The sequence below is a fragment of the Gasterosteus aculeatus genome, chromosome 6, assembly GCF_964276395.1.
Source record: "Gasterosteus aculeatus chromosome 6, fGasAcu3.hap1.1, whole genome shotgun sequence".
In the NCBI taxonomy this organism is placed as follows: Eukaryota; Metazoa; Chordata; class Actinopteri; order Perciformes; family Gasterosteidae; genus Gasterosteus; species Gasterosteus aculeatus.
The window spans coordinates 4,469,927-4,485,954 of record NC_135693.1 but is presented as its reverse complement, the minus strand read 5'-3'; the positions used below and the strand labels follow the sequence as shown (position 1 = coordinate 4,485,954).

The 16,028-nt window shown below is 46.8% G+C and overlaps 1 protein-coding gene across 5 annotated transcripts in view; it reads left to right on the top strand.

Annotated features, from left to right (window-relative positions):
* The window catches only part of ate1 (arginyltransferase 1), a 41,036-nt gene that overhangs the window by 8,949 nt on the left and 16,059 nt on the right, over window positions 1-16,028 (top strand). For 2 of the 5 annotated variants that reach the window (XM_040178806.2, XM_040178804.2), the window contains 4 exons: window positions 1,454-1,582; window positions 6,228-6,260; window positions 11,324-11,505; window positions 14,750-14,849. In XM_040178806.2, coding sequence (XP_040034740.2) covers window positions 1,454-1,582; window positions 6,228-6,260; window positions 11,324-11,505; window positions 14,750-14,849 — 444 coding nt within the window. Of the gene's footprint in view, window positions 1-1,453; window positions 1,583-6,227; window positions 6,261-7,777; window positions 7,858-11,323; window positions 11,506-14,749; window positions 14,850-16,028 lie in introns of all 5 variants that reach the window. The other 3 variants (XM_040178805.2, XM_040178807.2, XR_013467931.1) reach the window with 2 other exon arrangements.

Below are 16,028 nucleotides of genomic sequence, written 5' to 3'. Positions count from 1 at the left end.
CAAGGGGGCACCCAGGGAGGGAGGGAGGGAGTTTGGGTACCTTGATGAGTATCTGATATGGGTTCTACTTTTATATCATGGGATAAAATGTATTATTGCCTCAACAATTTGTTTGTGCGAGTGCAGGATGTGATTTATGTTTCAAACCAATGCAACACAGGTAGTAGCCTTTGCTGGAAAGATGTATTTTAAAATTATTTTGAACCTTTGTGCATCCATTTTTAAACACGATTTTCTAGAAGGAAAATGCAAAAAAAAAAAATATATATAAAATGTGATTATTTTCCACTGTCACAGAGTTAAATATTTTACTAACATCTGTCTTTATCATTACTACCAAATATAATCCTTTTTAAATGGCACACATGATGCTAGTTATTCTTACTGTTACTATACTTATTTTTGTGATGTGCAAAGTTAAACCAGGGTTTACGCCCTTTGCTAAATGTATGCCATATGAATTTGACAGAGCATAAAACCATCTAGAAACTAAGAAGTCCAAACCGTTCCTAATGATGCATACGGGTTAAATCTGAATCAACAGTAGGTACTGAACTGTATCTTGTAACTTTTTGCAACAGTTGGAACTTTGAGGTAAAGTAAACAAAAGGCCGGTATGGATGAAACCTAAGTGAATGTGTTCATATTAAGTGTTTTTGTATAAGAGCGAGGGGAAATCGGGGGTAGGGGGGGGTTTCCATACGCCATGGTTGGGACCAGTGTTTCTTCAGGTGTCGAGTTGTCCCCCAGCCGGCAGTCAGTCAGTCAGTCATTCAGTCTTGAGCTGTTTCAGTTTTGGGGGTCGGGGGGGTCAGTTTGTCATGAACCGGTTGACATTGACGCACCATAGTTCACACAGTTCATCACAGTTGTGTCTGCACTGGAAGCGCCTTTGAGTTGGAGGATTGATGTCTTTGCCACTCCGTGGTCACGACGTTTAGCTGGTCTCTGTGCGTGCAGTCTGTTTATACCTCCTCACCTTCTTGAGAGGAGACGTAGAGCTGGAAGAGCTTCATGAAAACATGATTTGGGCTTTTCTGGTGCTCCGGACCTCACACACACACATGGATGCTGTGTGGAAACTCAAACTGTCTGCCAATCTGCGGTAAAAGCTGGGCGATGCGCTAGCCTCATCTTCAAGTCATTTCCTGATTTTAAAATGTCTCGTTCAGTCTCCGAGAATCCTGTTGTTTTTCTTTCATTCATGTGTCCATTTTGCGCAGCGGTCTGCTGAATTCACTGAATCAGACCAGCCTGCCTTCAGGACTAGTAGACTGACACTTGTATGACACTGTTTTAAAACCTCTGAGTCCTCAAAAGCACCTTTTTATGATTCTGCGTTTTCTAACAACTCGCCGTCCTTTTATCCATTGTCAACCCTTTATATACCTCCCCCTCCCCCACCCTCCTCCACCTTTATTGCTTCTTTCACTCCACACCCCTGTGCTTGAAGGTGAGGCTAGTGCCGGTCAACTTTGAGGACCCTCAGTTCACAGCGTCCTATCAGCAGTCGGTGGCGCTGTACGCCAGCTACCAGATGGCCATTCACGGCGACGAACCCAGCGAGTGTAGTGAGAGCGAGGTACTGCATGATTATTATTCCGCACCGTTGCTATTTTCAGATTAACGTTATTGTAATCTCACGTAGCGTGTGTTTGATCTAGGGGCACCTAGTGGTGAGGTTTAGGATTGCAACCAATTGAACGCCCCCCCCTCTGTTTAAAGCGTGTCAGTGAGCGTATGGTTGTCCTGCAGATAACGCAAAGACACATTTTGCCTGCTGGACGACTGCAACATGGCTTTGTGGGAAGAAATGAAAAGCAACATTCTCAGCCAATCAAAACAATTTTATTGTTTGGTGCAGGACTGCGTACACTGAACAGTCCCTGTCAATCATGCACACTGGACCTTTTAGTCTTTAGATTTTGGACTGTTTGGTGAAACAAGCAATCCTCAGATGATAACTTGGTGATCATTGTAATTATCGACAGGTTAATTGATCATGAAAGTGATCCCTGCTTGCGGCCCAATCTGGTAATGATCTCTTTGTTCATTTGTAGTCTTTGCGCCTGGATCAGCCTCAGTTTATCGCGCTGTCCATCACATTGAGAAGTGTTCATGCTACGGGAGAATGGCAGCATTCATCAGGTCTGATTTATACTTCAAAAACATTTTTCCGCACTCAATTCTTAGCTTGTGTAAGCAATGAATGTTAAACTCTATAAAAAGAGCGATCAAGTTCATGCAGTGAAAAATAGGTATTATGTATAATGAATGGCCATAACCAATTATAGATGCGTAAAGTCTGAAAATGATTGTATAATTCTCAGTAAATTGGACTGTAAAATACTTTTCTCCACTTTACATTTACATTTTTATTGCTGGACTTGCTCACTAACCTGAGAGGGGCTTTTGTCCCTCAGGGCTGGAAAAACAACCTCCTTCACCCTCCTGCCAGCAGGCCTCAGTAAATTACTTGAATTCTCCAGCTCGTAAAAGTAATGTAATTAATAAAAAATAAAAGCTGTCAGATTGGGCAGACTGTGGCAGATTCTTTCCTAGTGCCATAACACTAGCTCCATTAAAGCGTGTGTGTGTGTGTGTGTGTGTGTGTGTGTGTGTGCGCGCGCTTGGTTTCCAGCTTCAGTTTATAACTGTACTGGAATAGAACGGGTTCAACAACCACAGGAGTTACTTTAAAAAAAGAAAGGTGTAGGGCTTCATAAAGCAAAATTGTTGTTGTTATCGATGGACCTTCTAAGTTGTATCGTAGACGGAATGTAGTCTAGTGTCAAAGCACATGAAACGTGAAACTATGATTCGGTTAATTACTACCTCATTCTAATTCACCAAGGACGGCTTTATGCAGGAATGAAAATTCCATATGAAATATTGTCGTTAAACGGATTCCTGTGATGAAATGATGTATCGCGAGTTATTCCCTCCTTCCATCCTCCTGGGATCGGCCTTTTGTGGCGTCCCGCTTCTCAAAACGCGTTCTTCTCTGCCCACTGCAGTCGCCTGGTACGCGATCCTCCCTGCTCTTTATCGTATCCCCCTGTGAAGGCCACTCCTGAGCCCACGGGGGGAAAAGCAAACACGCCGGTTTTAGTTTCCTGCCGGTCGAGCTCCAGGTTAAATCGCCTGTTGTCTTCCCAGAAGCTTAGAGACCCCCCCCACCGCTCTCCACCCCCGGTAGTATCGGTTTAGGTATTTATTAATCCATTAAAGTATTTCCTAGGGACAGAGTGTGGAATGCTGTCAGCCTGGCTCAGAGCCATGCGATCGGAGAGATTGCGTGTGCGTGTGCACGGGGGCACAAGTTCAATTACCATGCCTAAATTGTACTGGCATTAGACAGTGCGACGTCCTACAGGGAACTGGCTTTTTTTTTCGTTTAAGGATGTATACATTTCCTGTCAAACAATGACTGTCCACAGTCAGGGTTTCTTGACAGAGTTGAAGCACAAACTATAAACGCAATTATTTAGAGACACACACACACACAGACACACACTCTTACTCACACTTAGTGGTCTTAACTGTTTTGCTGAGCCGTGACTCTGAGTTCCTGCACATGTGGCATTCATTTTGATGAAAACAAATCCTTTTAAATCTGTATTTACTCTTGATGGCCGGGACCTTAACCAAGACACAGAAAAAAAGGCATAGAAGTATATGGAAAAAGCTGCAAAATGGCAATAAAATGTGTCAGTAAAAATAGAAGAAATGAACAAGAGAAAAACATTTTGGCTTTTCTCAAAGCTGAATAACGAGATATTCAATGAATCTTTATAAGAAACATTCCTCTTATATCAGATTTCATAGTCCCCATTGCTGCCCTCTGAAACAAACAAATATCAAGTCAGCCAACATTTTCGAATGATTGTTTTTAACGCAATAGATTAAGGCACGTTGTCGCTAAAGTAAGCACAGACATTTGAGCACAATGACGAGATCTAAGTAGCAATTAGGTCTAAGCAGATGCACGTGTGTGTTGCCCTTCTAATCGTACACAGATGAGTCTTTACTATAGGAAAAGGAGAGTTCGTGAGGAAGTGATGGACTCTGTGTTGCAGAGGAGAACGTCCCAGACTGGCAGCGCCATGTGGTCTGCTGATTGTCTCGAGCTGCCCTCCTCCAGGAGAAAGTGGCCCCGCCCACCAGTGGAAAGTTGCTTCCCCTTAATACGGTTACCCATCAGCCCTCCTGATGAGCGCCTGCTAAAGCGGCGGGCTGTCAGAGCTTAACGTGTGTCTCACACAGTGACATAACACGGCATTTCACCAGAAAGGCCATCGGAGGTTCATATTTCCACACGTGCACAGCAGCCCGGCCTTTTCATGGCCTTTATAAATGATGTCATCAAATGACTGCAGCCGTTGTTCTGTTGGTAAACCATTTGTTTTTTGTGAGGCTTAGACAAAACTTTAATTTGTCCCCTGCAGCCATACTACTCATTGGGAGGCGTTGCTGTTGGTAATTTGTTAACTGGCAGAGTGCGGTGGTCCCAGTTAGGAGAGGAACATTGCCGACATGGTAAAGGGGGGAGACTGGAGATCATTATCAGCCCCACTGATGTGTAAAATGTGCCCCGAATGCTCCTATTTAAGTGTGTAAGCATAAGCAGTTCACCGTACGGCATCGAGTAGCAGCGCGTGAGGTTAAGAGGACTGTCCCTCCCCTCTGCTGCTCTGCGTGCTGCTACGGGGTCGAGTTGAGGGTGAGCCGGTGCGTTTTAAGTCCCGCGCACTGCAGGGTGCACGGTCCATGAGTCTTTTATCACGCCTGTTCCTCTCCGCAAAAAGGAGGATTCCCCACACAGGCCGTCTGCTTGTGTAATCCTGATTGAGTGAGTTTATAGTCGCGCTTTTTGCCGCCTTGAACGTCGCTAATGTTTTTGTTAGATCTACTCCATATTTATGACCGCGGTCCAACTCAAGAGGGCGACTTTGAAAGGTAGTGAGAACCGTTGGCTCTGGACCGGGGTGAAATCGAAATGACAGATGACGGTGCATCACTCTGTAACCCCTCGCTGCCAAAATGTCCCTCGTGGTGGAGAACACTGCCTTGGTGTTGACGCACACATCAGCGGACAAACGCACTCTCTGTTGGATAAGTTTAGTAGAAGTGTCGGTATTTCGAGTTGTGCTACATGCCAGCAGTGGCCCACCCAGGACGCTGCGTGCGTGTGTGCGTGCAGGAGTCGCTGTGAGAGTCTTATTGTCAATACCTTCGGTTCGATGGTTCGACTAGACAGAACCTGGCGTTTTCGGGTGTCACTGGTCTGCTTCCCCAAGGCGATGACTTGGCCTATAAACGGGCGATTGGAAGCAGGATTCATGAGGCCTCGCCACAGACTCACTTGGGGTTACTATAGAAAAGGGGCCGAGTTGAAATAGAAGCGGTCCGATTGTTTAATGATCACTTGTGTTACTCAGGCCTCATTTAATGCTGTCTGTTGTGCACTTTGGAAGCTACGTCTACTCTCGTGAGTATCGGTCGCTTTTTGGTGGAAGATGAGTTTAACTTATTAATAAATCTTTGAGGACCCCCCCAGTATTTACAGCAGTGGGATAATTGTTTGTGATATTTTGTATTATATCTTTTTTTGACAGCTGAAGCAAAGTAGAACCTTTCTGAAAGGCCGCGGTGGCGTCTGGCGTTTCCTCGTGAAAGAGGAACTTGTTACCGTGGCGAGCGAGCGCGAGACAGACGGGGCAGTGAAAAGCTGTCCGTCACTGCGCCGCCGTGGCCCCCGTGCTGCGTCCCGTTACAGATGGGCTTTTGGCCCCTGAACGTGGCAGCGTGCGCCGCTTTCCGTGTCCAGTCCCGCAGGGCGGCTCGTCTGTAAACACACTGCTCTCAACCCCCCGGCGCGTGAAAAGGAGGCGCGCCGGAGCGAGTGTAGGGAACGGCAGAAAGATTTAATGGCTCCACAGACGTAAAGGCCCCCAGTAATTGATCTCTCATGTGCCTTTCACCGGCTGTTATTCAAGGCTTCACGGTGTCCTCAGCCTCAGCTGATGGGCCAAATGTGTTCTTTTGTTTCTTGCCGCCCCTTCGGGAATGAGAGGCGGGACTTTATGTGACAGGCAGGGAGGCATAAACTGTATAGGATAGCAACGGAGAGGTGAATGCTTTTCATTTAAGCGTTGGTGACCCACAGAACTAACTGTTTTTCTCCCCCCCCCTCCTCCCCCCCCAACCCCCCTCTCCTTCCACAGTTCCGGCGGTTTCTCTGTGATTCACCACTAGAGGTATGTATTTCCTTTGGCCTGTGGACAGTTTAATGAAACCACCTTTTAAATGTCTCCATTCGTCTGTATTTGTGACCTGTAATAATTCAGCGGAGAGCCCCCCCCCTGCTGACATCACTGTCTCCGACATCACGATGGTGGTGGGGATGATTACAAAGAAACAAACACAAAAGTTCTTTACTAAACCGACTGAAAGGGACTAAGTGTGCACTAGCTCTCGTCATCCAGCGGTTTTTGGTTCATATTGGAGAGGTTTTATTTAGCCCTGTCTAAATGAAAGTGGGTGCTGGTGGGGGACCAGTGAAGTATCGTCCCCGGACTGTGTGGTCTTCAGAGAGGGACGTACCTCTGCGCCTAACTTTGTGGTGTGGTACGGATTAAAGCCCTGCAAGCTGAAAGTGCTTTTTTATCACCAGGCAAAGTTTCCCGGTGACCTCGGAGGGCTGAACGATGGAAGAGATGAAAATGTTGCTTGATCTTTAGCTGACTGCAGCTGTGGGATTTCTTGAAGCCTGAATATAGAGCCACGGGACCACTGCAGTAATTATTTAATAATTATATTTAGGGGTTCTGATCTAATGACGGCAACATTACACTGCTTATTCCAGCTTTGAAACAGTAAAGGCTGAAATATATTGACTGATTTGATTTTTAGAGGGTAAAGGTGAGCGGCGTATTGGAGGCTTCTCTTCTATGCTGACGTATTCTCACTGAGGTGAGAAATGCAGCAAGGCGCTTAGCTAACCTCCTCGAACATTGTGGACCTGTTGGGGCAGGACAATTACACCAGAAATTAGAGCCAGGATGGGCACTTGTAACCACCACTTTCATAGGATTGAGGTCCAGGGCACACACACACGCACACGCGCACACACACACACACCGACTAACACAGAGACACACAGTCACTCTGTGCTGCCCTATGGGCCCCAACAGGTCTTCACTAATGAACATCATTAGCGTTTATAGGAAACAAGCTTTTATCACCTTGTCAAGGCTGGCGGCCGGACACACACACACACACACACACACACACACACACACACACACACACACACACACGCTGCCTCACATATCTTCCTGCCACTGTCCCGTCCTCTCAGAATGGTTCACGGGGCCGTCCTTGTTCCTTCGGCCTCCTCTGGCGCAGGGTGTTTTTATTCCCTCCCCCCTCCCCGTCTACTCCTGTCTCTCTCCAAATGCTCTCCATTTCAGAGTGATTATGTGCTACCTCTGCGTGTCGGCCTACATCTGCATGCAATCAGAGTGCTATTAAAATACACACACACACACACACACACCACGTGGGCCTGCATACTGTGTGGTTCATCAGCTCGCATACAAGCCGGTATTTATACAAATGTATGCAAACGTTATCCGCACAAATCCAACTGCAGCTAATCAAATCGAGGTCGTCCCACTTCTGACTGACTGACTCTTACTCGTGTGTTGTGCTGTTTCACCGATTTGAAGTATTTAACGTCGGCTCACTTTTTTGTTTCTTTGAATGCATTTAGGCCCACACGTGGACACGTGAACACTGGTGCAGCCTGATAAACAGTGGCACGTCAGTACCTGCAGACATGGCGAGCAGCAGGTGTGTGTGCGTGTGTCACTGCACTGGACCCCGCTGAGGTCCAGGTGCCATGTGCTGAAACTCTGTTTTATGGGCTGTGCGGGGTTCGTGCACTCGTTCGGTTTCTATTTATTTTTGTTAACAGCCTCTTAATGTGTCTAACCAAGGGGCAAACACTCGTTAAAAGGGGTGTTGGCCAATTAGTCACTCTGTTTTTATTGTGGCCACAGCGCTCTGCCTTTCTCTTCTTTCTCTTTCCCTGAGAGATGAGAGAAGGACAATTTCCATTACGTACAGAAACCCGAGAACTCCTCAGCAGGGAATGCGCCAGCTGACATACCATAGTAGTGAGGACACAGACCCTACTGTGCATGCCTCAGCTGTACCCTTAGCCCAAAACCAAAAAGTCCACCAGCTGTATCTACTCTCAAACCGATCCGTTCAGTAAATGTAAATTTCCCCGTCCTTCGCGGCACGGGAGAAGTGCATATGTTTGCACACTGACGTGTGCGTGATATCGGTGCTTGCGATGTGCGCCGTGCTGCACCTGCACATGTGTGAGGGACGGAAGGCGAGAGTTTTTCTGATGTGTGCGTTCACCATCTGCTTGTGATTGGAGCCAGAATCATAACGGCATCGTTGCTGCAGCCGGTCCAATAAATCCATGTTGCCGATTTACACGGTTGAGGAGTCGATGTAAAGCATTAAAAGAAAAGTTCCACTGATTCGATTCCAACATAAAAGCAATGGATGGGATACAAGGAATATGGGTTCTGTCCACAACAATGATCCGTCTGATTTTTAGAGACAAACCACATATTACATGCTGACTAATGAATGCTGAATTCTGATTAGGATAAAAGTAGGGGGAAGTCTGCAAGCAGGACACTAGATGAAACCATGCTCATTCCAAATACATAAGTAGTTGGACTCGCACACAATATTTCTACATTTTGCCTCAGTGGTTTGAGCTGAAGCATTGAATATATGGTGGAAGTACCTGAAATGAATCTGAATGTGGAAAGAGCCACAAACAAGCAGCAGCTGAAGGAGCCTGCAGTAAAAGGCGGGCAGAGCATCTCAAGGGAGGAAACTCTATGGGTGCTTCAGGCAATCATTGACTGCATAGAGCTCCTCAGTAAGTATCAAAAAGAAGCTGTTCTTGCAGTTACTTCTGAGCCTCTGAAGATGTGGATACTTGTGTCGAAATGGCTCTAATTCCTAAACAATTAGTTTTTTTTTTTAATTCATCAAATTAAAGCTGAACGCGTCCTGCTTAAACCAAATACTGAGTGCTTCACTTCGAATCGTTTCAAGATGCGTAAAGATTTAGAAAACTGGCCAAATACTTCTGACTGTATATTGTGTAAATTCACTATTGTTGTTTAGAAGTGAAATAAACTAAAGCTATTTCCAAAATCCGTCGCATTGCCTTAGCAAAAGCCGAGCCGTATTCCATCCTGTTATTGGAAAACCGCTTGGATCAAACGCTTTGTGGAGTTGACTGAAACGCTACGCTCCATCCAAATCTGGTTTTCCATCGTGTGTTACTCATTAAAGACACGAATAAAAGTTGGAAGGAAAACTGGGCCCTGCAGAATCCAAGCAAGGCTACAAATCATTCCATTGATTTTCAACCACATACAATACTGTTTGTGAAGAATGATCATCGACAGGCATGGAGGACATTTTCCTTTCACACACATGAGACAATTAAAACTGCAGCACTGTTAATGTCTAATGTTTGGATCGATATATCGTCATGTTGAATTAGACAGTCACACAAATGTTTTCTCACTGTACGCTCAATCCTTTTATATCACTTCTTACAGTACAGATTTCCTTTAATTCTCTGCCATGTGGGACCGTTATTAAGGGGGGGGGGAAACCACTGTGTGCGTGCGTGTGCGCGTGCGCGCTCCAGGCAGCACGCCGCTCGCAGGGCCCTGTATTCTGGCCATGTGTGAGCGATTAGCGTCTGCAGGGGAAACTCTGGGTGGTTTGAAGGGTTCCAGCGACTGTTTAGATTGTTGTCCCGGTGGCAAGGACGCAGCCATTAGGCCGTCATCCGAGGTGACGCACAGGTCAGCCAGACGAGATGGGCCTTGAACGTGGCACGAACTCACAAACAAACCTGCCGGCTCGGACGCACACGGCTTCTCTTGAGCCCGAGCAGTTGCGCTGGGGCTGGTGTAAGGAAGAGAAAACACACACACACACACACACACATCACCTCTCGATGTTTTCCCTTCTACTTCCATCTTCTTCTTACCCGCCTCTGACAAAGCCCCCAGTGTTTCTGGGGGAACTGGTGCCAAGGAGTAACAGGCTGCCTGCTTCCACGGACAGACAGCTCCCCAAAACACACTCACATACACACACACACACACACACACACACAGCCAGGTAGAGGGCTTTATTCCAGATGTGGTGCCTGTCACCCGTCCACACCCCCAGCTGCCCCCCTCATATTCTTGATTCTTCCCTCCTTTTTGCCTAAACCCACATCATCATAATAATTCCCCCCCCCCCACTCTGACAACTCCCACAAACACTCAGAAGTACATGGACTGTGCTGTGTATATAGTGTCAGGCAGGTAATCAGACCGGAGTGTTCAAGGGCCCTGAGCTAGTGGGATATAATTTTTTACCCTACTGATGAGAATCTTGCATGCTAGTGAGGAGTGAGGTTTATCCCGGGGGGAGGGGGGGGGGGGTTGTCTTTGTTTGGTCAGGTCTAATTTGATCGGAGTGTGGGCCCGGTGGCACGGTGGATTAGCGAGCCAGCTTTCTCCGTGTTGTGATAACTAGCTGCGTCTGCAGTGCTTAACTGAGTCCAGATGAATGTCGGTGAAGGAGAAGGCTCCCGTTACCAGTGCCCCCCCCCCGCTCTCCCCCCCCCCCAGCTTACTATGACTTTTAACCCTAACCCCAAGCCTCTAGTCTTAAGCCCCCATGATAAAAGCAGTATAGAGACTTGATTGAGAAACCCAGCGTGTGGATGAGAAGCGCACCGTGTGTCAAATACTAAGCAGTGTTATTGATGGGGGAGGGGGGGGGCTTCATGCCACATGGAGAGAGCCGACACACATATATAGGCGAGAAAGCTTAGCAACACTCCTCCACCGCCTGGTGTAATGGATTTTGCTCATGCGGGGTCTTTTTATTAAACAGTCCTCTCCTGGAGTGTTTCTGGAGCCGGCGTCAATCGCCCCCACCCCCCATCCCGCAACTCCACCCGGCGCTCTCTGCACATTTGGGAGCCATTAGCTGGCTGAATGTGAGGCTACTGTACTCACCCCCCCCTCACACACACATTATGTGTGAGGCCCAGCGGGGAAAAGCCTCATACATACACCATCATACAGGTAGAAAAACATGAAATACCACAATGTCGCTCTGCTGTGATTTATATATTTTGCATAGGAACTCTAAGGCACACAAGCCCCCCCCTTTTTACTCTGGTTCTCCCTGTGCTTCTCCCCAGGCAGAACACTCTCCCGATGGGCCCGAGGCGGGCTACGGCTCCTTCCACCAGCAGTACTTGCTGGACGGGCGCATCGTGGCGGTGGGGGTGATCGATATCCTGCCTACGTGTGTGTCCTCAGTCTACCTTTACTACCACCCGGACTTTGCCTCGCTGTCGCTGGGCTCCTACTCTGCTCTCAGGTCGGTCGCCAGGACTTCGCCCGTCATCCACGTCATCACCTTTTTCCTCTTCCTCTTTTGATAGTGGCCATTGACATATTAGATGGTGGCGATGATGTGTCACGGATTCTCCTCGTGCTTGTTGATAATATCCTTGCTGTTTTTGCTTGGTGGCTCAGAATGCTGCAGTTCTGGCTCACCGTTCCTGCCAAAAGTACACCAGTGGTGCTCAAAGAGAACTATGAAGTAGAGGGGAATCAAGCTTTAGGAGTATCCAGATTATTTACAGTAACTGTACCGTGTCTTTACAAATAGCGCCTTGTTGGTGACCATTCTCTCGATTCTTCTTTTTATATTTGACCTGCTTTGTCCCTGCCTCTTGATCTTTTCCCCTCCTCCAAGATTTTTTGTCTCCCGCTTAGTACCTGTACTTTCTTTACACTTGATTGGCCGAGGCAGCGCTCCGTTTGTGGTTCTGCTGACGACAGCTGTCTCTGCCGACATGTAACAGGAGAACACCTACGCTACAGGCGCACATATCTGAGGTTCCATGTAAAATGTAACCCAATAATGTGGGAATGGCTTTTAAAAATATATCTGCACAGATGTGGAGTAAATTCTGGGATCTCGACTTCAAAGTACCAGATGTTTGTGTGGGAGTTGCGAGCGGCCATCGGCGTTCATGCGCGTGCGACGCACATTAGGCCGGCCGGCCGGTTCGAGATGTGCTCTGCTCGGACAGAAGGAACACCCTGGTCATCAACTTGTTGTTTCAAGAGTCTGACTCCTGGAACAACACGTGTGTGTGTGTGTGTGTGTGTGTGTGTGTGTGTGTGTGTGTGTGTGTGTGTGTGTGTGTGTGTGTGTGTGTGTGTGTGTGTGTGTGTGTGTGTGTGTGTGTGTGTGTGTGTGTGTGTGTGTGTGTGGGGGGGGGGGGGGGGGGGGGTCACCAGAGCTTGGGCCTTTGATCGGGTCTGGACTGTCCCTGGGCTGCCTGGCCGATTCTGTCCAAAACGTTCTGTTCAGAGTGCATGCGCCCGCCCCCCCCCACACACAGCGTGAGCAAACATTTAGAATGTTATCTCCACAGTAAGCCCAACTGGATTGGAACGTGGGCCGTTCATTTTAGGAGTGCACCATTTTAAGAGGAGTGCACATTAGAACTTTGTCCTTAATTGATCATCTGAGAGAGCCGACGTTGAGTTTGGATGATGTTACAGTTGTGGGGGGAAATGTTTGTTTAAAAAGTACAAAAACAAGGCCAGCACTGTGTGTTTTGTGGGCTTCAGTACATCGGTATGTGTGTAGATGTGCCATTCAGCAGTAGAAACAGGAGAGGGCGGTGTTGAGGACCGTCTTGCAGGAGCTTAGCTCCCTCTGCCACGGGCCCAGAGGAAGAAGGAAGAGGAGGAGAGGTAAAGAGACACATAATGAGGGGCCTGAGGCGCTGTGTGTCGGAAACGCAGCTGGTGTCCAAGCTCCATCACTTTCTCATGGAGATGTCCTGATGTGTCGCCACTGATCTCATCCAAGTTCTTACTCATTTTTGATATTGCAGGAAAGTGGCAAAGTGCACATATAGTCTGCAGTCTGCCTAATTTAGAATAAGTAAGACTGTTATCTGAAAGAAATCTGTGCAACATTCCAGTGATGATATTTTTAAAGGAATATTTTATGTAGTGACAAATAATTGTGCGTAGTGTTTGAGGAAAGTAGTGCTTTTTAAGTTTAATGTCAGTGTCAAACCACAGCAACGGTTTACAAGTGTATTACACCTGCAGAACGGTGCAATTTGTTGAGATACAAAGAGGCTCTGCACACACACGGCCAGCTTGAAGCCATGTCATTGACTTGCAATGCTGGCTGCTGCAGGTTGGATGCTGTTTAGTTCACATGCCTTTATAACTGGCTCACAACTTTGAAGTTGAATGTTTTTCGGGGATCCCATTTGGGCTTTTAGTAAAGCAGCTGTGCCGCAGCTTCATCCAGTTGTTTTTAATGCATAGTTTATACACACACACACACACACCATGTGTCATTGTCATTTTAGGTTGGTTTCCCCGTCTCCATGTGGGCTTCCAGTCAGGTCCGGCCACACTGGTTCCTGTAGTTTTCGGTGGTGAAATGTTTTGCATGCATGCGAGTGGGCAGTAAGCACTATTGTTTTGTGTGTGTGTGTGCGCGCACATCAGTACGAGGGGAGCCGTGCAGAAGCAGAGGGCTTGATAATTGGCTTGTGCTGGAGTGTCAGATGGCTGAAGAGGGGATAATGGCGGTCTCAAGCTGCTGCCATGGAGGGTGGAGGTGGGGGTGTTAAGGCCTCAAGTGAAGGGGGGTGCTGGGCTTTTTATTTTTTTTGTGAATGGGCTCTCTTGACCCACCTCCCTTCTCCCCCAATTCAGGCCTGCCGGGTGCTTTTGTGGGAAGGGGCTGGGAACCCAGGAACCTGGCAGCAAGCGGGTGACCTTCTAGCACCTCGCTGTAGCTGCCTCTCCTCTCCCTCCCTTTCTCTTCCTTGACCCTCCTCTTTTATATTCTCCCCCTGCTCCCTCTCTCTCCCCGTCTCTCCCCGTCTCTCCCCCTCCCCGCCTGCTTTGTCCCGTGTCTTATTTTTCAGTGCATCTATTTAATTTTAAGGCCTCTTTCTCTCTATTCGGTTTTGTAAGAAGACGTCTCCCCCTTCCCTTTTAGTGGGTGAAACACAGAGGGTGGAAGGAAGAGTGAAACAAAAAGAGCGAAGAAAGCCGGGCTGGAATTTGGTTATGGAATACTGAAGGAAACTGCACAGGGAAAGGAGAAAATGGGCTTTCAGAGAAAGGATGCAATTAAGGGAGAAACTATTGGGGGAAAAATAAAGCGGGCAAGACATTTACTGTATTTGAAGAAGCCATATAAATCTTCCAAGTTCTAAATCTTTATTTTACACGCTCTCTCCTTTTTCACCAGCACCTTTTCTGCTGGAGGGCTCAATGGCGACAAAGAGAAGGCAGTTGTTTTTGTATAATGAAATGAGACTAAGAAAAGCTGCCTTTTTTTTTGAGTGCGAGTGTTCACTTCCTTCAGCTCAGGCACTGTCACAGCTGCTAGCACCATTGTGATTTCTCAGTGCCCTCATGCATATGCTAACCTGCAAATACTTTTTAAAGTTGTACACTTAAGAGGCATTGCAATATAAATTGGTATATTCTAATTGACTCTGCTTTGTCTAGTATATTGCTCTGCAAACTGCTGATTACCCTTTGTGCGTGTGTGTTTCCTGCTGCAGGGAGATCGCTTTCACCAGGCAGCTGCAGAAACAGTCTCCCAAGCTGTCCTTCTACTACCTGGGCTTTTACATCCACTCCTGTCCCAAGATGCGGTATAAGGTACGCATTCTCTCTGTGTGTGACACATACAACCTGTTACTCAGGACTTTCCCCTTTTTATCTAATCTTCCATCTTTGTGTGCTTTTCTCCACACCGCTTTGGTGTTTTTAGACCAATATGTATTTAGGGACTTTTGGGATTTAGTGTTTTTTAAATTTTTTTAAAAGTTTCTTATCTTCTGTATTATCCAATATGCACAAGCGCTAAATCATTACATAGTACGGCCAAAGCAACATTGGATACAGTCAATAAAAGTCCCGCATCTTCATGGGGGCCCGGTCCTGATGTGACGATGAAGTGAAATTATTTGATGCATAAATAATAAAACTTTATTTCGCCAATGAGTTGTAGAATAGAATATTCATGAACCTTTAACTGTTGGCCCTTAGCAGGTCACGCTCTGCGTCCTCATGTCTAAACACCAAATCCGTCCAGATACCAGAGGTGCTGTTCCTGTGACGTGAAAGTCCTCTCTTCCATGATCAGCTCCGCGGATCATTTCATTTGCCCACAGCATGCGTCACATGTCTTGCACGTGAGGCCCCCAGATATGTTTCTGACCCTCTGATTGGTTAGATCAATAAAACTAAACATTTACATTTTTAATTGCAGCTTTTTTGATTTTGATCACAAAGGCCTTTTTTATTTGATTAATCTTTTATTATTTCAGTCTATTGATTTTGAACTTGCACTCGATGGTCCTAGTGGAATTTGAACTTTACACACCAGTCAAAACTGGTACGGTACCATGCAAACGTGGGATCTGATGATCATTTCTTCCCCTATAAAAGGATGGCAACACTGTTCTTTCCTCTTGTATGTTAGTTGTAACCACTTCTAAATGAAGTACAATGATGTATCGTTTTTCTTTTGGAGTGTAAATGTTTCACACGGCGCCTCGCTTCCACGGCGTCCCTCGGTTGGTGAGAGATAGTCAAAGTAACTGTCCTCTAGTGGACCGTTATTTTGCGTGGAGGACGGACAATAAAGCTGTAAAGTTCTGCTGTTTTATAGGAACATCGGAATGACAAGTATCTCCCATGTCAATCCCTCTCCCACGCTACTTACCTGCATCTCTTCCTGTCTTTCCACCTCCTCCCTAGACTGTGAGGAAGTTCTTTTTTCCCCTGATTAATTTAGCATAATGTAGGTTTCCGGCCCATCACTTTTCCCTCTTT